This window comes from Andrographis paniculata, unplaced genomic scaffold (genome assembly GCF_009805555.1).
Source record: "Andrographis paniculata isolate CXL003 unplaced genomic scaffold, ASM980555v1 Contig86END, whole genome shotgun sequence".
NCBI classification, from domain to species: Eukaryota; Viridiplantae; Streptophyta; class Magnoliopsida; order Lamiales; family Acanthaceae; genus Andrographis; species Andrographis paniculata.
In genome coordinates, this window is record NW_026137624.1 from 5,296,652 (window position 1) to 5,320,607 (window position 23,956).

Below are 23,956 nucleotides of genomic sequence, written 5' to 3' on the forward strand. Positions count from 1 at the left end.
AATTTCGTACAAAAAGCAAATAAATATATAGATATAGATCGGAAAGAGTATATATTTTCATTTTAATCATGTGTTTGGTATATATACCATACAATCTTATTGATTAGCATAATAAACCCAGATAGCTTATGATTGTATGTAACTTTTGAATTAGGATATCTACGAGGATTAAATAATATAGAACAGTTATTAAATATTGGGAGGTACAGGGACCCCGAGACCAGATGCATTAGTGTATGGGGTTGGAGAGTGATTTGTTTGGCCGGACTAGGGAGGACAGTTGGATTCCAGCTCTACAAGGGCTCCATGCAACTTTGATAAAGGATTATTATTATTATTATTATTATTATTATTTTAAATGTATATATTTAATAAATATTGATTAAATATATTTTTTATCTAAAAATATTATATATAATAAAATTAGCTGTTTTTTCTTTTTTTTTTTTCTTTTACAAAAGTTTATCAATTTGTACTATCAATTCTCAAAACAAAACAAATAATTTGTCTTATAGAATATTATATCAAATATATTTTATCCCTCTCACATATAGTAATATATTATATTTTTGGCAAAAAAATTAGATAGATAGTATTAATTAGAATAAACTATTTCCTTCGTCTCAATTAATGTTGTCCATGTTACTGTAAATACGAAAATTTAGGTAAAATATAATTAGTAAGTATACTAAACAAACTAAAATAAAATATATTGTAATATATGTGTGACGGAAATATATACTACTTCATCCGTCTCAATTAAAGTATGCACGTTACTGTAAATACAAAAATTTAAATAAAATATAATTAGTAAATAATTAAGAATTATATTAATAAAAATAATTATATATTAAGATAATTAAATAATTTAAATTAAAATTTAAAAAATTATAAATTATAAAATATGATTAAAGTGTATAATCATATAAAATATATCAAAATTAAATGAAGGTGGACAAATGGATCAAATGTAAAAAGTGAATTGATTGAAATAGACTGTTGGAAGATAATGAAATGAACAAAAATTAGAAACAAATAAAGCATAAAAAAATTAAAATTTAAAATCCAAAAATAACATGTGAAAGAAAACAAACACACAAAAAATAAAGGACTAAAAATTGTACTCTTTTTGTCCCATTATTATGTATCCTTTTGCAAATTGTACTCTTTTTGTCCCATAATTATGTATCCGTTTATTTTTTTTTTACGTAATATAAAAAATATTAGAATTATTTTGGAATGCAGTAGAAATAAAATAGAAATGACTAAAATAACCCTATTAGTATTGTGTGATATAAAAATAATGACATTTGTGTAATATATTATTCTCTCCGTCCCACATATCATGTCCACGTTATCGTTTCTGTCCGTCCCACATACTCTATCACTTTCTTTTTTTTGGAAAATGATTACACACTTTAATCTCGTTTTAAACTTTTTAATTTTTTTTTTAAAAAAAAATTAATTAAACTAATTAGTTATGTTAATATTAATTTATAATTATTTATATTATAGGATAATTATTTTCACTAATACATTCTTAATTATCTACTAATTACACTCCTCTTAAAATACCGTGTCTACAGTGTAGCAGACACGGTATGTGGGACGGAGGTAGTATAAGTTATACGGGTATTTGTAATGTTAGATAAATAGTACAATTACTAACAAAGAAAATAGATACTTTATTATGGGATAAACCAAAATGGAAAAATATATACTTTGTTATGGACGGAGAGAGTATAATACTATAGAGAAATTTAGGTGTTTAATTATGTCTTTGTACATGTAAAACATCTAACTAATTGTATCATCATAAAATTATTACTTATTCATGCATTAGTATTACATAAATACGATTATTATTACTTATTCATGCATTAGTATTACATAAATACGATTATTTTTTTACGCTTAAATTAAAATATATTTATACGGGCAAAAAAATATTTTACATTTATTTTTTTTACCTACTATTAATCTAATATTAATGGAAGAAGTATATTTTATTTATCCATTTATTGTTAAAAATTTGTATCTTGATCGATATAATTTATTGAATAATTATATCATAAATAAAAATACGAGGTTCATTACCGGAAATAAAAGATAAAATAAAGTTCAAATTATTAATGCCAAATCAATCACCGGTGGCATTCAATTTTAGAGACTAATAACGGCGGCGGCGGCGGCTCCCGAACAGCCAGAACCGTCTGTTCTGCATCTCCTCCAGTGACGGCGCGGCTGGACAGCGGCGGTTCTCGGAATTTCTTGCGGGGAGGAGAAGGGACATCAAGTTTATTCTCTGTCCAGGCAATTGTGTAAGATAGTTTTGATATTTTTATCTTACAAATATAGATAAAATAAATGTTATTAGAAAAAATAATTATATTTTAATATATATATATTGATTAAATAAATATAATAATTAAAAATATACATCGAATTGAATTGGAACAAAAAAATATATATATTTCCATTAATAGGCTTAGCACCAATATTTATGAAAATTCATTTAAATCAATAATAAAAAATACTTTGCTTTATTCTACAGTCATATTAATTATATGAAAACTCATAAAAATCAACAAATAATGTTATCAATTATACTCTCTTTGTCCCAATTAAAATAGTTATATTTATTTTTTTCATATTAATATTTAAATAGTATTAATTATTATATCAAAATATAATACAAATAAAAAAAATTAAACATACTTTTATTAATATCTTATAATATAAATATAATAATTACAAAATTATACAAATATAAAAATATTTTAATGCTAAGTGGACCATTAGATTGTCCCTTACTAACCATTAGACTGTCCCTTACCAATCACAATGACCATTCTCTCTCTCTTTCTTTTTTTTTTTTATTTTTCTTTATATATATATATATATATGAGTGGATTCATGTTCAACCTATAACTTTTTGTTATTATTATTATTATATACGCGATATTTTAATCCCTCCGTTCCATGTATTATGGGTCTATTACTATAGAAAATTTAGGTAAAGTATAATTAGTAAGTAATTAAGAAGTGTATTTAGTAAAAATCATTATCATATAATAAAAATAATTGTGGATTAAGATTAAGATAACTAAATAGTTTAATTAAAATTTAAAAAATTATAAAATTTAAAATTTAAAGTGAGATTAAAGTGTATAATTATATTTCCAATAAAAAAATGGATAAATTATATGGGACAAACGAAAATAAAAAATAGAGATAAATTATGTGGGAGGGAGTATTTAAATTCCAATTATCCTCTTAAACTTGTAAATTCTTATTGGGTATAAGGGTGTACTTACATCTGTTGGTTGACTCCGTCATAATTAAATAGATGAAGAACTAATGTATTAAATAATATATACTCCCTCATTCCCAAGAGTATAATCTTATTGTGTTGGACACGAGATTTAAAAAATATTAATATTATATTGGTAGTTGGTAAAAAATAAGTTTAAATGACTTTTTTGTCCTTGTGAGTATATTAGTGTAAAAAATAGTAGCAATTATGTAATAATAATAAAAAAATAAAAATAATTTTATGGTAACATAGTTATTTATGAAAATAACAAAAATGATAAATAAGACTATTATATTATGACGAATGGAGTATTAAAATTAGTATCATATATAATACATATTTTAATATCATATTATATAATAAAATATGAAAACAATATAGTCTAATTTTAGCAATAAATAAATTATACAACACAATCCAATATATAATATACATAACAAATATTCATACAATATATAATATAACATATTATATAATTTCATGTAACACAATATATGACTCAGACAACATATGTTTCTATACGACACATACTATGATATCTATTTTGCGATGAAATATTAATTGTTTCAAATTAGTGTACCAACTTAGTCATATTCTATCTGTTTTATAATGAAATATTAATTATAGAAGATAAAAATACTCTTATCAATAGTGTGTAATATAAAAATAATAATATTTATATAATATATTACAAATTATAAGATGTTTATTATGTTAGATAATTAATACAATTATTAAATTAAAAACAATATTTTTATTTTAGGACTAACATAAATAAATAAATAAATAAATAAGAAATAACACTTTTCTTATAAGACCGGAAAAAGCATTGTATCCGACCATACTAATCAGTATCCAAATAATTAGATTTTACCTTAATTAAATAAATCACATACGACCTAGCTGGCACTCACTACATACGTAGTAGGCATGGGATCCACAGCCCCAATTTTGCCCAGTCCCGCCAGCCCTGTTTAATACATATATATATATATATATTATAATTTTTTTCGGTCTATAATAATTGATATTTTTTTATTTGTCATATAAAAAGTGATATATTTTTATTTTTGATAAAATTTATTTAAAAAATAGAAATTAATTTAATTAATTATATAATATATAATAGAATTTAATCAAAAAAAATTTATTTTTATATATTCTTTAAAAAGATATTTTTATCTACGTTTAAAATTCATATTTTATATAAATTTAGTTTATGTTAATTATAAATAAATAAATATATATTTTTAATTTACTTTAATTATATAAAATTTTATTTTTTATGCAATGATATCTATATTGTATATATTTTTTTATTTTGATATAATTTTTAAAATATTTAATTATACATTCTAATTTTTTAAATTATAAATATTATTTAATTATATAATAATATTATTATTTTATTATTAATTAATTAATTATTACTCGAAAAAGATTAATTATTTTAAGGCATATATATATATATATATATTACCTTTGGACGACGGAGCTCCGCAAAATTGCGTGTACATACATGCATGTGCGAATGGACCACTGACAACTACCCACCGTTCAATATTTTTATTTATTTTTTATTTAATATTTTAAGATAAAATTAATTATTATATACTCATTCCGTCTTAACTATAGTGTCAGCTTTACTATTTAAAAATTTTAGAAAATATAATTAATAAATAATTAAAAATATATTAATAAAATTAATTAAAATATTATACAAATAAATATAAATTAAAATTAAAATAAATAATTAATTTAATAAAAAAAATTATAAATTATTAAATTTAAAATATGATTAAAAAAAGTACTATGAAATAATTAAAACATATTTTTTAAAAAATCTACAACTTTTTATTTTTTTAGACGATCTAACACACTCTAATATTATGGATTTAATATTTAAAAAAGTTAAAATAAAGATAAATTCAAAAGAGATACAAGAAAATTAAAAGCTGACAGTGATGCTCACATGCCTTCAGAAAAAGTTAAATAAATAATGAAAAGTTAAACCACCAACAACCAAAACGAAATAGTTATTACTATTATTATTATTATTATTTAAGAGAGAAAAAAAGTAATATCTCCGTCCGCTTTTGGGCGATATTATTTATTTTTTATGTGTTGATATTATTTATTATATTAAAATATAATATAAATTAAAAAAATTACAAAAATATTTTTATTAATGCTTTATAATAGTGATAAAAAATATTTGTATAAAAATTTATACAAATATAATTATATTTTTATGTCAAATATAATAATGCAAAAGGTAAATGTGACCGATAGAGTATTATTTTTCTTAAATTTTATTTTCTAATTTAAGGAAAGTTTTTAGCGTAAAATTTAAAAAATAATTACCCTCTTTCGTCCATTTTTAAGAGTCTCATTTACCTTTTGCATTATTTTACTTAATATTAAAAATATTCTTATATTTGTATAATTTTTTATACAAATATTCTTTTATTGGTATTATAAAACACTGATTGAAATATTTTTCTCAATTTATATTATATTTTGATATAATAATTACTCCCTCCGTCCCACATAATTTGTTTATATTTTCTATTTTCGTCCATTTTACATAATTTGTCATTTTCTTTTATGGAAAATTAATTATACACTTTAATCGTACTTTAAATTTTAAAATTTAAATTTTTTTAAATCTTAATTAAACTATTTAGTTATCTTACTCTTAATCTATAATTATTTTTATTAAATAATAATTATTTTCACTAATATATTTCTTAATTACTTAATAAGTATAGTTTACCTAAATTCCCGTGTCTATACACCCATATTACATGGGACAAATGAAATAATATTTAAAAATCAACACGTTAAAAAAAAAAAAAAAAAAAAAAAAAAAAAAAAGAAAGAAAGAGTAGATGAGTCCTTAAGCCATAGTAATATTTATTAGATACATTTACTAGATGAAATTAACTAATGAATTAAAGCCAAACACAAATCAATAATAATAGTACAGTAATACAATTCATATTTACCAGTTGATAATGAAGCTAATCACTCGCCATCATTCTCATACACAACACAAGCACAAATAAATATATATATATAATATATATATAGCGGATGCGATTCCCATATCATAAAACTATATATATTTTTAAAATTCGATATAAAAATCCGATGGTGGTACTTACTAATGGCGGCCGCGGTCGCCGCAGCTGTTGGCGTAGTCACACTTGCGTTTTTTGGAATCGACGTTCGGAGCGCTGATGCAACTGCCGTAAATGTTTCTACTGCAAAATTCTTTGGTAGGATTGAGGGAAACGACTGATTTTCGCTGCACTTGCTGGAGGAACCTTCTCGAAACTTCGGATTCCATCAGGAACTCGACCTCCGGTACCGATATTCGCGACCTAAAATAACCGCCGCCGCCGCCGCCGCCGAGAAATCCAGTGGCGTCGGAACCGGCGGCGCCGATCAGTAGTAGAAGGATTAAAAGGAGCGGCGCCGGAGAAATGTTGTGGTTATGTTTTGCCGACATAATTTTGGGGATGAGACGTGCAAATAAGAGAGGTTGATTTTTGGCTACTTAGAAATTTATAGGGGTGTATTTTTTATTTTTTTTTATTTTTATTTTTTTAATGTTATTGTAGCCACACTCTTTGTCCTAATATAATATTTTTATTTATTATTTTTGTCCGTTCCAAAGTAATAGTCTTATTTTTATAAATATTCATATCACCATAAACTACTACTACTTTTTCATTTTTATTACACAATTGCTACTACTTTTTACACTAATACACTCACAAGGACAAAAAAGTCTTTTATTTGTACTTTTTATCAACTATCAATACAATATCAATATTCCTTAAATATTGTGCCAAACACAACCCAAACTATAGTTTTGGGACGGAGGGAGTACTATATATTATCTCCGTCCCATAAGAAGGGCACAATTTGTTTTTTGTGTCATTTTAGTTAACATTCAAAATGTTATTATATTTGTATAATTTACTCTACAAATGTTATTGTATATGTATTATAAAATATCAATAGAGGTATTTCTATTTTTTATTTTTATTTGCATTACATATTGATATAATAATTAATGTTAAAGATAAATGCGCATAAAACTCATGATACTTTTTTTATGTGACATAGATAGTACTAAAATTAAAATACGTAAATAGTTTAATTAAAATTAAGAAAATTATGAACGATGAAATTTAATAGATGAGTAAAGTTAAGAAAAAAAAAAGTGAAAAATTATATAAGACATACCGAAATAAAAAATAGAGACAAACTATGTGTGACGAATGAATATTATAATTATTACTTCCACCATCTCAACTAAAATGTTCATATTACTGTAAATACATAAAGTTAAGAGATATAGTAAAATAAAAATATTTGTAAAAAATAAAATATTTTTAAAATAATTACTTTATAATTGAAAATTCCAAAATAGAAATACATACTCCCTCCGTCCCTTAACAATCTATCTATTTTTTATTTTGGTCCGTCCTATAACAAAGTATTCATTTCCTTTTCTAGTAATTGTACAACCTACCTAACATTACAAATATCATTCAAATTTACAATATATTACATAAATATCATTACATTTATATCATACAATACTAATAGGATTAATCTAGTCTTTTTACCTTTATTTATACTTTATCCAAATATAACACTAATATTTTTAAAATTTCGTACAACAAACAAATGAATATATTGATATTGGGAGGGAGGGAGTATATATTGAGTTATGAATGTAGTCTATTAAAATTAGGGTAAATCTGATAAATTTATTAGTGAGAAGGAAAATTAAAAGCGGACAGTGATGCTCACGTGCATTTATAAAAAGTACCCCTCGTCCCATGTGTCATATTCACGTTGTCGTCTTTGTCTATCTTATATTTCATGTCTTTTTTATTTTTTGGAAAATAATTACATACTTTAATTTTATTTTAAAATTTTTAATTTATTTTTTTAATTTTAATTAAATTAATTAATTATCTTAATCTTAATTTATAATTATTTATATTATAGAATAATTATATTTACTAATAAATTCTAAATTATCTACTAATTACACCTCTAGTAAAATATCATGTCTACAGGTATATAGGATAGAGGGAGTAATAAAGATATGAACAAACAAAATCAAATTATTATTATTATTACTTAAAAAAAAATGAAAAAAGTGATAATAGAATTGGACGAGAGAGGAAGTATTTAACATAACAAACAAACACGGTCTTACAAGTAGCAGCAGAAACTGAAGAGAGTAGAAATTAATCAGGTGTTAGAATGAGTTGAAGAGAGAGAAATTTATTGAACTTTTACAATTGCAAATCAAACACCAAACACTCGAGCAATATTTATAAGATGAAATTAATTAATTAATTAATATATATATATATATATTCATTAATTCGAGATATAATCCGATGGTACTTACTAATGGCCGCAGCCATTGATAATATTGCCGCCGTAGCTGCTGCCGAAAATGATTTGTTTTTAAAATAAAAAATAAAAAGAGTTCGGATACTAGTAAAAGGTAAATTTAATATTGAATAAAAAATTGAAGAAGTTGATTATTTAAAAACAGCCCCGGCATTTGCAGGTATTATCGTAGCCGCACTTACGTTTGTAAAATTTGCTCTTAGGTCCAATGCAACTACCGTATACAACGTCCTTACAAAATGGAATGTTGGCTATGGGTGGCTTGAGACCGATGCTTACTTTTCCGTCTAGGAAACTTCTAGAAGTTTCGGATTCCATTAGAAACTCCTCGTAGGAATTATCTCCGGCGGCGGTGGCGTTCGCTGGATTCCTTAAGCTTAAGCATTCTCCGGCGGTATTAATTAAGAGGAAAAGAATCAGGATGATCATTGCCATTGCCGCCGAATTATTATTATTTTTATTATTATTATTATTATTATTGTTGTTGTTGTTGTAAAAGAGATAGAGAGGATGTAATAGATGGGAGGAGATTGTGGTTTATTTATAAGTGAGAGCGGGTTCATGTTCGACCGATCTTATAAAAAATTTGTGGAGGAGTGTGAATTTAGAAAATTCGATATAAAATTTGATTGATTTTATTTATTAATTTATATAAATTTTTAGAGACTTGACGACTTATTTATTGATTTACATTCATTTCATAATAAATGATAGGATTGTGAAATATATATATATATATTATTGATTTATTTCTGATTTTCTGTAAACTCATGTGAAAATATGTATGAAATAAACTTGTATATAAATAAATAAATAAATAAAATATTCAAATTATTTAATAAAAATATCAAAAATATAGTACTCCTAGTTTTTTTTAAAAAAAAATATATATATACTACCTTTGTCTTATAAAAATTTTGTTATTTGTTCTTTGCGTATTAAAATATTTTTATATTTTATTATATTTATAATATACAACACTAATAAAATGTTTTAGTCTTTTTTTCTTGATTTATACAACATTTAATATATTAATTAATATTCAAAAACCTACCCATAAAAAACTAAATGACAATCTTTTTAAGAGACAAAAAAAGGGAGGGAGTATTATTATTTATATATTTTTCTTATAAAAAAGAAAAAGAAAAGCAAATGTTTAAATAAAATCAAAATCACAATTCATGATTTGAAAAAAAAATAAAAATAAAAGAATATTTTTTTAAAATAATACTTCATCCGTTCATTTTCTATTGTCCTAAAGTATATTTACACGATTTTTTTAGGTGATTGTCTTTTTGTTATGAATGGACAAATTTGCCCTTAAGTGTATGGTAGAGATTAAAAGTAATAAATGAATGAAGGGTAAAAATGTAAAATTTGTGTTTAAAAAAGGAAATAGGACAATAGTTGTTGGACGTCCCAAATAGAAAAATAGGACATTAGTTTGTGGACGGAGGGAATAATAAATATAAACAGCAGTTCAAACATAAACCATCGAAATTGAAATCAATAAATACAAGTCCAAATCGTGACTAATTAGATAATTCAGTTTCAATTTGATATTTTGACAAACAAAAACGGCCGTTCGAACAGTTTCGATAAATATAATTGTGAATCATCGATTTTAGATTCGAACCGGAAGTTTATTGCTTTTTTTTATGACATATAATATATAGATATATAATTCACTTTTACCGTAATGACAATGTGGTGTATCCTAGAGCGGATTTATTATGATAAAATGTATCTCATTTGTCAACCAGATTGATTTTTGTTTTTCTACAAAAATTATGCACTTTTTATTAATAGCAAATAAGTTTTACATACTTTTTAATTTATACCATTCAATATTTTATTTATTTACATATATACCAGAAATATCTACCTACTTAATTTATCTCCTTTTTTTTTTTATATTTCATTAATTTATTCATATATTTTTTTAAAATATTGTTACTTTATATTACAATCAATCAATATAATATTATATTTATTAAATTTCATATATAGCTCATATGAGTATATTTTTTATGAACGGTGGAATTAATATATTTTAAATATTATATATACAATTAAAATTAATATTTTTATATAAAAATAATGTATTTAAGTTATGAGGATTTAACAATGCCTATTGGCCGAAAATTCCTTCTATATAGTTTCTTTATACTCCTTTCGTCCCATATATTTTAGGTGTGTTACGGTAGATACGAGAATTTAAGTAAAATATAATTAGTAAATAATTAAGAAATGTATCAGTAAAAACAATTATATATTAAGATTAAGATAAACAAATAGTTTAATTAAGATTAAAAAAATTATAAAATTTAAAACTTAAAATGTGATTCAAGTGGATAATTATATTTTCAAAAAAAAAATAACAAGTTATGTGAGACGGAAGAAAATATAAAATAGAGACAAATTATGTGGAACGGAGAGAGTATGTGTGGTTGAGATTCAATAAAATTTATGAATCTTTAAAGTTTATAATACTTAAATATTTTTAAAAAAAAAAATTTAAGGATTTTTTAATTTTTTTTTATGTACAACATACATCAAAATTTTAACACTTTTAAAAATCAATATAGAATACTTCTAGATTTATATGTTTTTTTTTTTTTTTTTTATATTCCTTTAAAAGTTTTCATGTTTTCGAATCAAAATTATACTCTTATGTCCCATATATTTTGGGATTATTATTGTAGATACGAGAATTTAAGTAAAGTATAATTAGTAAGTAATCAAAAAATATATTAGTTAATATAGTTATTATTTAGTAAAAATAATTATATATTAAAATTATGATAACTAAATAGTTTAATTAAGATTCAAAAAATTCTAAAATATAAAATTCTAAATGCGATTAAAATATATAATCATATTTATAAAAAATAAAATGACAAATTATATAAGACGGACAACAATTAAAAAAAAAAATACAATTTATGTTGGGACGGAGGGAATATCTAATAGTTGAGAATGATTTGCATTGTACTAAGTTACAGATTGAATTGAATTTTGAACATCATTTTAATGGTTAATTAATTTTAAATTTTTAACTAAATTCAATAATATAATTTTAAAAAATATAATGCCTTAAATCATAAGGTCGAGTATTGAATAATATCATCTACCTAAGGGTCCCAAAATGCTACAATTAATAAGGACAATTTAAAGTTAGGTGAAATTTCTCTTTTATTGTAATAAAGCATGCTTGGCCATGAGATGTCACTTGCAAATTTGTTAACTATATTTTAGAAATATTTTTAATATAAAATATATAGATATTTGATACTCTACTATTTAAATAGAAAATAAATTTTTTATTTAATATTATAAATAAATATATATTGAATATAATACTTTTAGTAGATAAGTTCTAATATAAAATATGCAAAATTAAATTAAAAAATAAAAAATAATAATAATAACCAAAAAATGCATGAGTGTGTTTTGATTCTATTTTTGCATCATGTTTTATCATAAAGAAAAACACACACACATATATATATATATATATTTTCAAAAGAAAATATTAATATATTATATATATATATTTATTATTTTTATATTATCTATAATTTTCTATACTTCACACAAAAAGTTATTTCTTCAAATAATTTTAAAATACATAAAATTTGTGACATCATGGTCACAAATTTACTTTCTACACCTAATTTGTCCCACTTTATATTAGGTCATCTCTTACTGAATAAAAAAAGTATTTCCTTCGTCCCACCTAATTTGTCCAATTTAGTTTAAACACGAAGTTTTAGGTATTTTATAATTAATAAATAATAAAAAATATATTAGTGAAAATAATTATAATTTAATAAAATAATTATAAATTAAAATTATATAATTAAATAATTAAAATAAAATTAAAAAATTATAAATTATAAAATTTAAAATATAATTAAAATGTATAATTATATTTCAAAAATAAAAAATAAAAAATTATGTAGTACATACAAAAATATAAATAGCGGACAAATTAACTAATAAATAGGAAGATAATTTTGAGTAAATAACTATATGCATGCATTGATCCAACGGCTACGATCTATTACGGAAAGATCCAACGGCCAAAGACTTTTCTATTATGACAAGACAAGTCATCAAACTATTCATGCTTCTGTATCGTTGCACATCTATAATTAAATTAAATATTTTGCTCGTTCCAAAAAAAAATAAATAAATAAAATAAAATAATATTCTTCTTTGTCTCATTGAAAGGTTATCATTTTTTATTTTCGTCTGTCCCAAAAATAAGATTATGATTTTCTAATTTACTAATTATATTACCTACTTAACATAATAAATATCATTTCAACTTACAATATATTACACAAGTGTCATTACTTTTATATTACACCATACTAACAGGGGTACTTTTATCTTTTTTTACTACAATCCAATATAATATTAATATTAAAAAATCTACGTGCAAAAAGCAAACGGCACCTTTCCAACGGGAGGGAGAGAGTATTTATTTTTAAATATACACCTTTCGTTCCGTTGCAAGGTTATTGTTTATTTTTTGTACATAGATTTTTTAAAATTAGTATTATAATAGGTTATAGTGAAAAAAAATACCCTTATTAGTATTGTGTAATATAAAAACAATGACATTTGTGTAATATAGTGTAAGTTGGAAAAATATTTATTATGTTAGATAGGTAGTATAATTACAAAAATTAGGAAATGATAATTTTTTTTTGGGACAGACGAAAATAAAAAATAACCACCTTTTAATGGGACAGAGGGATTATTATATTGTTTTAATATTAGTATTATGTTAATTTTATAGTAAAAAAAATAAAAACTCTTTTGTAATATAAAAATAATAATATTTGTGTCATATATTTTAAACTGTAAGAATATTTATTATGTTAAATAAGTAGTACAAATATTAAATTAGAAAACAATACCGTTTTTGGAATAGATAGATGAAAAATAAAATCCTTCTTATATATGCGGTACAATTGATATACATAAAGACTATTATACCTCTTAACATTATGATATTAAGTGGTGTTATTTAATAGCATTTGTGTAATATTATATAAAGGGTGGGGTAATTTTATATTTTAGTAGAAGGTACATTTACTAAAAAAAATGGATATATATGCGATAGACAGACTAAAATGACAAAATTGATATATTTGCGATGGACAGACTAAAATGGCAAAATGAATAGATTGAATGTGGACAAAGGGAATAATATATTATAAAATAGAAATATTTGTAAATAAATATGGAGTTCATAGTACTAAAAGAAATATACGATAACATAAGACAGACGAAAATAAAAAAATATATACAAGAAGAAATGAGTCAAAATATCTCATTAGTTCAAAATTAATATTTGATTGTAAATTCACGACTGATTATATAAGTTTTATACAAATACAAATGTTAGAATATATAAATAGTCATTCCGTTCACAGTTTTTAAATGAATTGATTTTTAGTGTATGATATAGGAAATTGCGTCAAAAATATAAAATATGTAATACTTACGTCCAGTTTTAAGAGTCCATTTTACTTTTTGTGTGTTGATATTTGAATATTAATTATTATATTAAAACATAGTACAAATTAAAAAAAATAAATTGCAAAAATACTTTCATTAATGTCTTATAATACTAATAGAAGAATATTTATACAAAAATATTATACAAATATAAAGATATTTTTAATGTTGAATACAATGACGTAAAAGGTAAATATAACTGTAAGAAGTGAACGAAAATTATATTATTTTAAATTGAATATTTATTGTAACACATATTTGAAGTTTTCTTTTTACTTTTTGACTTTTTGTATAATGTATTATTATTATTGAAAAATCGTAATTAAAATATTTATTGAGAGAACAAAGCCCACGGATGTAAAGTTATTATTATAATTATTTTAAAATTTTATCATATTTAAAATATATTCTTATTCTAAAAATTTTAAATTCAAAATCACTGACATTTTGAAATACTATGATTCATTACTGGACTCGGCCCAGTTTATATGTAAGGCCCAACAATACTTAGTTAAATTCTTTAGTAGAATATTTATTTGATTTTGGTTTCAATTTAAATTTTGACATTATATTTTAGATATATATATATATATATTTATGAAAATTGCATGAATATAATATTATTGTTTTAATTTGAATCAAAACTAATTATCCCTTCTAATATTTAAAAATAATTCCATTTTACTTTATATATATATATATTTTTGGGTTATTGTACAATCTTCACATATTAATAAAAACATAATACTATACATGTAAAAATAAAACACTAATACAAACCAAACAAGATACCATTGGGTTTGGGTTTCTATTTAATTTTCTATTTTAATTTAAATAATATTTGAATAAGATATTTTATAAAATAAAATAATTATGATATAATATTAAATTGTGAGAAATTATACTTCTACCGTCTCACTTCTCATATTCACCTTCTTATTTTCGTCCGTCCAACTTATTTTATCATTTTCTTTTTTTTTTGAAAAAAATTATACACTTTAATCTTATTTTAAAAAATTTAATTTATAATTTTTTAAATTTTAATTATACTAATAAGTTATCTTAATTTTAATTTATAATTATTTTTATTATAAGATAATTTTTTTTACTAATATATTTTTAATTATTTACTAATTATACTCCTCCTAAATTCTCATATCTATAGTAAAACGGACAAAATATTCGAGACGGAGGGAGTATATTAAAAAGAGAAATCTCAAAGAGAACAATAAATACTTGATTTTAATTGTATAAAAATATTAAATTGAAATGAAACCTTCAAGATAGTTTTGATTTTGGCTTGGTCACCTTCAATCGATTTGTTTAATTTTGATTTGAAATTGAAATTGAAATTTATTTTAAATGGTATATGAATCGAATATAGCGGTTCCTTCTGGTCTTAGAAAATGTCCGAAAAAACCTGCTAAGGAACTACCGCCGAACAAATATTCAAATTCATGAATCGTATTCGAATCGAAAATTTTTGATTAAATATTTATAATATTTATAAAGAATTCAAACTAAACAAAATAAATAAATAAATAAATAAATAAAAAACAACTAAAATTCCAATTAAATAAAAATATTTGCAAATAATTAAAATCAAATAATTATTAATATAAAATATAAACATAATAATATAAATATATTTATTTTAGTTTGGTTAACAAAAAAATATCAAAACTAAATCATAACGAACAAATATAAATATGCATTATTTTTATTCGAATCGAATATGCTCGATTAATTCAAACTTCGATTCGATTTAGCAATTCGATTCGAGTTTTTTTTGCCCATGTTCTCGGAGCATGTACTTACTAATTACAATAGTCGGACAAATTTGTTTAAAATGGTAAAAATTGTGTGCTTTTTTGTGTTTTGGTTTGAATGAAATTTTTTTATATGAAATATAAAAATATATATAAATAATTAATACGTGTAATATGTTACTTCTTTCGTCCCAACAAATTTGTTTACTTTAATTGATATATAAAATTTTAGGTATCATGTAATTAGTAAATAATTAATAAGTGTATTAATAAAAATAATTATGATATAATGAAAATAGCCGAGTCATTGAGTTTTAGATATTATATAATTATTAAGTAATTAATAAATAAATTAGTAAAAATAATTATAGATTAAATCTAAAATAACTAAATAATTTAATTAAAATAAAAAAATTATAAATTTAAAAATGTGATTGAAATACATAGTTATATTTTACTCCATCCATCCAGCTATAAAATATATATATTTCTATTTTGAGACGTCCAATTATAAAGTAAACATTTCATTAAATACCTTATTTTTTTTCACAAATACACGTACTTTACATCAAATCATTACTTTTACACCAAAAAATAAGGCAAAAAATGTCATTACACTACTTTTAACTATCCATTATAATTAAAATATTATTATTTCTTAAACACCGCGTCAAAACTACTTGTATACTTTATGTGTTGACGGAGGGAATATTTTTTTTAAAAAAAAAGACAAATTAAATGGACGGAAAACAATAAATTTTTTGGAAAAATTTATTTAAAAGTTTTTACAAAACGAACAAAGCTAAAACGAAACACAACCAAAATTGTTTAGATAGAGATTTTTTTGGAGATTTTTAAAATTTTTAAAAAAATAAAATTTAATACTATGTAATTTGGGGAATGTTTGAGAAATAGTTTTTTTAAAAGCTTTTAACTTATTGAACAACTTTGACTGTTTGATCAGTCAAAAAACTAATTTATGTGTTTGGTAAATTAGATTTTTGGAATAGCTTTTTGGACCCAAAAAACTAATTTTTGAAAATCTAACTTACCCAACGTTTTGAAATAGTTTTTTTTTAAAAAAAATTTATTCCTTATATGCCCTTAAAAATTTATTATGTATTTTACACAAATAAATATATTTTGATTTTTTATTAATTATATTAAAATATTTTATTATAAAATAGCTTTACTTTTATAAATTTAAAATAATTAATTTTTATATAAAAATTATTTTAATTGTAAAATATATAAATTTATTAAAATCAACATAAAATAGAAAATATAAATATAAATAATTTATTTTTATATTAAAATTACATTCTATAAATTTTATACTAAAAATAAATTAAATAAATTAAATTTATTAAAAATTATAGTTATAATGAACTAATCGATAACTAACATAATAAATATATATACACGAAAAATTTATTATTTTATATTTTATATTATTTTTAATAGAAAAAACTATTTATATATTTTAATAAAAAAATATTATTATTTAAAATTTAACTGTAATAAAAATAAATACTTTTATAGCACTTTTACAATTTTTAATAACTAATAACAAAAAAATTTTAAACATTCTAAACTCAAGAGAACATAATTGAATATATTAGAAACAAAAATAAAATAAAAATATCCTTAATTGTCATTTTACGTATAAACAGCTAATATCAAACAATTAACAATTGTTTTACCAAATATTTTAATACAAACAACTAATCGAATCAGTTAGTCAAACTAGCTAATTGAATCACCTAACAGCTAATTGAATCAGTTAACAGCTCTAAGCTAATTGCCAAACACGCCCCTTTTTATGAAATAAAAATGTATTTGATGTGATATTTAAAAAAAAAAAAAAAAAAAAAGTTGCGAGTTCCAAGTACGGACAAACTTTATGCAACGTGATAATTAATTTGTAGCTATGTAAACTAGGGGTATATGTGTAATATCACATACAAGGCTTGCTTGGGAAGTCAGTAGAAAAGACAAACACAATGCCTATTGAGGTTGGTTCGTTACGTCTGCGGCGCTGAAGAGGACCGCACAGTCTCCATCTCCTTTCCTCTCTTCGCTCGTGGAGATTCTTCCTCCCTGAAATTCACGACCTTCTGCTTCTGTGGAGAAGAATCAACGATCGCAAGGTCAACTGGATGGACGTTTAAATTGCGGAGAAGCTTCGTAAAATCATCCGTTTTTGAATGGGAAAGAAGCAGCACCTGGATTGGACTTCGCGATCGATTATGTCTAGTGGAAGTGAAAGAGTTTCGCTCTTAAGAAAAGAGGTCCATATACATATATATATATATAATTTCGTCTTTGAGGGAGTTTTTTAGTGCTCGAATGGGTTTTCGACTAAACTCCTTGAGATTGGATGGTTTATAGGATTAATAAGCTTTCATTTGGATTTAACGTTGTTTTGGTTGATTTCGGTAGATAAATTATGTGATTTTGAGGATTTTATGCGTTGGGTGTTTCTATGTAGTGAAATGGAAATCTGAAAATGATTCTCGCGCAAATTCTTTATTCCCTCGTTGAATTTTTACCGTGAAATGGAATCTGCAGTGACAAGTCAATTCATGAAATTTCTTTTTAAAGGAAGAACTCGATTATGTGATACAAAGATGCTAAGTTTTGGAGCCAAATGGCTTTCTATTTACGTAAAGGAGTTAAATCTTGATTTAATATTATAATCTAGATTCATATTTTACAATCTTTTATGTTCTAGTATTTTCTACTTGTGATTAACCATTCCACAAGTCTACTCTTGCTCACCTTGGGCTTGATAAGACATGTTAAGTGGAGCTATCTGCACCTCACATTATATACTTCTAACGAATCATGACAGGGACCGAAGAAAGATGAGGATAAAACACCTGGCGATAACCCGGAAACAGATCTTGAGCAAGGAGATCAAGTAGAGGTATTCACTGTTAAAGAAACCGATCCTTGCACACCCTAAATTCTAACATTATTTTGGAGGATAGCTTGATGGAATTTGTTGAGTCCTCCATAAATTTCAGGCAGCCAATGTTGGATTTTCCAGGGTATTCCTCCTGGTGAGTGAAAATTTTAAGCATTTTATGCCACATAAGCAATGTTTACTATGATTCTTGTTTTTGTTGACAATTATGCTGGAACAGGCAAAGCCTGATGCAGGGAAGCTATTCATCGGTACTATTGCATTGTTGATAGCATCCACTACTAGCCTTCTCATAGTAAGTCACTCCTTATGTACTTCAAAATATTGTATAAGTTAGATGAATATTAATTACCTACCTAAGCTGGAAAGGTTTGATGATGTGTATAGTTTTTGTAAATGATTCAGTTCTTGACATGAGGTTTTCTTGTGCTGCAGCCTAAGTTTGGTGGTATGATAATTGACATTGTATCTAGAGATATAAAGACTCCCGACGAGCAAACTCAGGCATTAGATGAAGTCAAAAGCACTATACTGGCAATCTTTTTGATTGTTGTTGTCGGGTACATGACACCAACATCTGGCTTCTATACAGTTCATTAAGGATCTCTTTGAGAACTATATTGTATAACAAAACTTCCTTTTAGTTCTATGTCCACAGCACTTCGTACATGGTTATTCTCATCAGCTAGTGAAAGGGTTGTTGCTCGTCTGCGGAAGAACTTGTTTAGCCATCTAATGCAGCAAGTATGGTCTCTGTTTCAGCATGATATCAAGAAAAAAAAAACTGCAATATTGAATCTTATTCGAGGAAAAAAGAGTTCACCTCATTATGTGCTAATGTACCATCAATTCCCTTCAGGAAATAGCGTTCTTTGATGTTACTAGGACGGGTGAACTTTTGAGCAGGCTGTCTGAGGACACTCAAATCATCAAGAATGCTGCAACCACAAATCTATCCGAAGCCTTGAGAAATGTGACCACTGGCTTGATTGGGGTTGGCTTCATGTTTTCATCATCGTGGAAATTAACATGTGAGTTATTCATATGCATGCTCAACAATAACAGAGATCTTGCGTGCGAATTACTGATGTCTATGATTTTCCAGTGTTGGCTTTAGCTGTTGTCCCTATAATCTCAGTTGGCGTTCGCCAATTTGGGCGATACCTCCGTGAGCTATCACACGCAACTCAAGCTGCTGCTGCTGTAGCTGCATCAATTGCTGAGGTATTATCACACATCACAAAGGACACTATTTTACAGATTGACTATTAGCTGAGACACCATGCGGCTTCAAATTTAGGAATCATTTGGGGCCATTCGTACAGTAAGATCTTTTGCTCGAGAGCAACATGCAATCTCAGGATACTCAGAGAAGGTTGATGACACACTGACGCTTGGACTCCGACAAGCAGTGAGTTCTTTAAGAAGCTGCCTTATATATATGATTGAACAAAGCAGTGGAAAGCCTAAGATCATCGACCAGTTGTTTTGAGATTATCCATTGTTTGATGCAGAGAATGGTGGGTTTGTTCTTTGGAGGATTGAATGCAGCATCGACTTTGTCTGTCATTGTAGTGGTGATATACGGAGCTTACTTGACAATAATGGGCCACTTAACTGCAGGAGCTCTAACATCCTTTATCTTATACAGTCTCACAGGTAACAACACTTGCTTAATTACTAATTACTATGTGTGACACTAAAATATATACATCAGCACTTCATAGTAGTGAGGCAAATCAAATTGCTTGATTTCTTTTGATTTACAGTGTAAATTTGTGACTATATATGTATATATACACACTTTAACTGGAAAATTTCTACACTGCAGTTGGATCATCAGTATCTTCGCTGTCAGGACTATACACCACTGCAATGAAAGCTGCAGGGGCTAGTAGGAGAGTTTTTCAGCTTCTGGACCGTGTCTCGACCATGCCTAAATCGGGTGATCAATGCCCTGTCAGGTCAATTCTTGCTGCTGTTGAACTTCCCCAATTAATAGGCAGTGGAGGAGTGTTTGCAAGAGTTCTTGGTTGAGTATAGGCATCTGATATATATGCTCATGTGAATTGGACATAGATTTTAATGAATATAGTATTATATTAGTTGATTGTGTATAAAGAGTATTTTGGGAAGTGTGTATAGGTGAGTTTATAAAGAGAGAAAATTTGGATAAATTGAGTGTAGAAGGTTTTTTTTTGTTTTTGCTATAAATGGAATATGTATATTCTACGCGGACAAACAAAAAAGCAAAGCATGCATAGATTTGGTGGATGAAGGGGATATTATTACAATTATTATTGTTTTTTTTTGCACAGCAATCCAGATGGAGATGTGGAAATCAATGATGTATGGTTTGCGTACCCCTCACGTCCGAGTCACATGGTTCTCAAGGTATATCATAGATACATGTTCGTCTATATACTTCTTTATCAATCAGTGAGATTTTAAGAATGTGTTTATTCATCCGATAACTCACTACTTTTGAATTGACAAATAATGTCTAATTTACAGGGCATAACTTTGAAACTCAGCCCGGGATCAAAAGTTGCTCTAGTCGGTCCTAGTGGTGGAGGAAAAGTACTACTCTCAACTTTCTTCTTTTACTCACGACCATTCTTGCAGATTTTTACGTCTTTTCAGGACTTCTTTATGTGTAACATCTTCACATAATGTTCGATTGGTTGATGCAGACAACGATAGCTAACTTGATTGAGAGGTTTTACGATCCAATAAAAGGGACAGTTACACTGAATGGAGTTTCTTTAGTCGAAATCTCCCATGAATATCTACACCAAAAGGTAAACAATGTCATGACTCCTTTACAGCTGTATCGAAAACCTCAATTTTCGTGTGCTACATTCATATTGAAATTTCCTTGATCGAAAGTTATTTAAGTAATTGTCCTAATGAAGGTTTTACATTGTCACGTTCTACAGATAAGTATCGTGAGCCAGGAGCCCGTCCTTTTCAATTGTTCAATACAAGAAAACATCGCCTACGGCTTTAATGGCGAAGCGACTGACTCTGACATAGAAAACGTAGCTGTATGTTCGATTATCCTCGACCTTCGCTCGGCTTTTCAAAACATTATTTTCATCCTTAATGCTAATATAATATGTCTCTCAACGCCACTGCAGAAAATGGCTAATGCTCACGACTTCATAACATCCTTCCCGGAGAAATACAAAACCATTGTAGGTGAACGTGGACTGAGACTGTCCGGAGGTCAGAAACAAAGAATAGCAATTGCAAGAGCACTCTTGATGAACCCTAGAGTTTTGCTACTTGATGAGGCCACGAGCGCCCTCGACGCAGAAAGCGAATACCTCGTTCAAGTAAGAAAATTAAGAAAATTTTTAACTAGCTTTGCTCGACAATTCTTTCTAAGACTAGTTCCGTACGGTATATTGAATTTCATACAGCATATCATACTGAAATTTTTGGTACGATATTTTATCATATTGAAAATTCGGTATGTCAGATATATATAGAGGATCAATATAATTTGGTATATCAAATTGCTCATACGGTATTTGTATATATTGTTTCATACCGAAATAATAAATTTAGTATCAATATACTGAATTATCGGTATTTACCAATATATCGAATATCAAGTTCTCAAAACGATATACGGTATTTTTGGTATGTATTATTATCATACAGAAAGATTCAGTATACCAAAATTTCTATAATTTTTATATTTTTTCAGCCTATATGTTCGGTATTTTAATAATTCGCTATTTTTTTCCACATCTAATGTTTTTTCACATGCACCCATATATATATGTATATATATCGACAGGATGCAATGGATTCGCTAATGGAAGGGCGGACTGTTCTAGTGATCGCCCACCGGCTTTCGACTGTGAAGAGCGCCGATACGGTTGCAGTGATAGCGGACGGGCAGATCGCGGAACTCGGCACCCATGATCATCTTCTTAGCTTGAATGGTATCTACACTGCACTTGTGAGCAGGCAACTACAGGCACCTAGAGAGGATCATGCTTTGGTCGAATCCTGAGAGAAATTTGCACGTAGCTTGCTTCTCCCACATCGAATGTTGTGTGTCTAATTGGTGTCTAATAATCACGAAAATGTCGTGTCTATGTTTTTGTTTTGTTTTTTTTTTTTTTTTTTTTTTTTTTTTTTTCTAGAATTTATGTTTACAGCATCGAAGAGTTGAACAGTTTAAAGTTACTACTAGCAATGAAACCTTTTGATACTTCTATGTGTTTTTTATTTTGTTGCCGGACAGTGCTAAAATACACTATATCTTCATTACATAGTTTCCATTTAACAAAGCACAACATGCCATAGTTGAAATTATCTGTATCTGTTCAGGTTCTATCTATAGGATATGTTGTATATGCATATGGCTGTTTGAAATTAGTGATAGTATGTATGATGTGAATAATTATAATATCAATTTAGACTGCCTACCACAGCGCTCATAATTTAGACTGCAGACCTTGTGTTTATCCGGCTTACCATCCCCGCTCATTTGATTGGATCAGTATTCTCTCCATCCTATATCAATTTGCTTTTTTACGGAATTTTAGATATAAAGATAAATAGAGTTAATTAACCCTATTAGTATTGTACGATATAAAAGTAATAATATTTGTGTAATATATTGTAAATTGGAAGGGTATATATAATGTTGGGTAGAAAGTACAATTACTTAAAAACGAAATTGATACTTTGTTACGAGACATATCAAAATAGAAAAATGGATAGATTGTTAAGGGACGGATGAAATATATTTCAGTATATGTTGTGTTATAAGATAGTATATATGATGAATTATAAATATGTTGAGATGTGTATAAATATTAGCATATGTTGATTAGGTAAATCAGCACTATCTTGACTTGACCGGATAACAGTTGATCCTAACCCATCAATTTTTGTGATATATTTATACGTTCCTTAACAATTTATTATCTTGGTTCA

At 25.4% G+C, this 23,956-nt stretch overlaps 2 protein-coding genes across 3 annotated transcripts; one reads left to right on the forward strand and one right to left on the reverse strand.

Annotated features, from left to right (window-relative positions):
• Positions 1-2,072: 2,072 nt before the first annotated feature.
• Positions 2,073-7,409, reverse strand: LOC127242156 (uncharacterized). Of its 2 annotated transcripts, none has more exons than XM_051261581.1 (2): positions 6,484-7,409; positions 2,073-2,270 (listed from the first exon to the last, which is right to left on the reverse strand). In XM_051261581.1, coding segments are annotated over exons 1-2 (348 nt in total). In that variant the 5' UTR covers positions 6,831-7,409; the 3' UTR covers positions 2,073-2,269. The 2 variants fall into 2 exon arrangements, with proteins under 2 accessions (XP_051117538.1, XP_051117537.1); XM_051261580.1 differs by having other exon boundaries at positions 2,073-2,305; positions 6,484-7,386.
• A 10,675-nt stretch (positions 7,410-18,084) lies between these two features.
• LOC127242206 (ABC transporter B family member 27) lies at positions 18,085-23,284 on the forward strand. Its single transcript, XM_051261662.1, has 17 exons — positions 18,085-18,359; positions 18,923-18,997; positions 19,098-19,133; positions 19,218-19,292; positions 19,433-19,557; positions 19,642-19,741; positions 19,857-20,028; positions 20,103-20,221; positions 20,298-20,408; positions 20,512-20,656; positions 20,829-20,961; positions 21,316-21,391; positions 21,512-21,577; positions 21,691-21,798; positions 21,937-22,044; positions 22,138-22,335; positions 22,806-23,284. The coding sequence occupies exons 1-17, from the start codon at positions 18,276-18,278 to the stop codon at positions 23,022-23,024; spliced, it is 1,950 nt and encodes a 649-aa protein (XP_051117619.1). The 5' UTR covers positions 18,085-18,275; the 3' UTR covers positions 23,025-23,284.
• Positions 23,285-23,956: the final 672 nt, after the last annotated feature.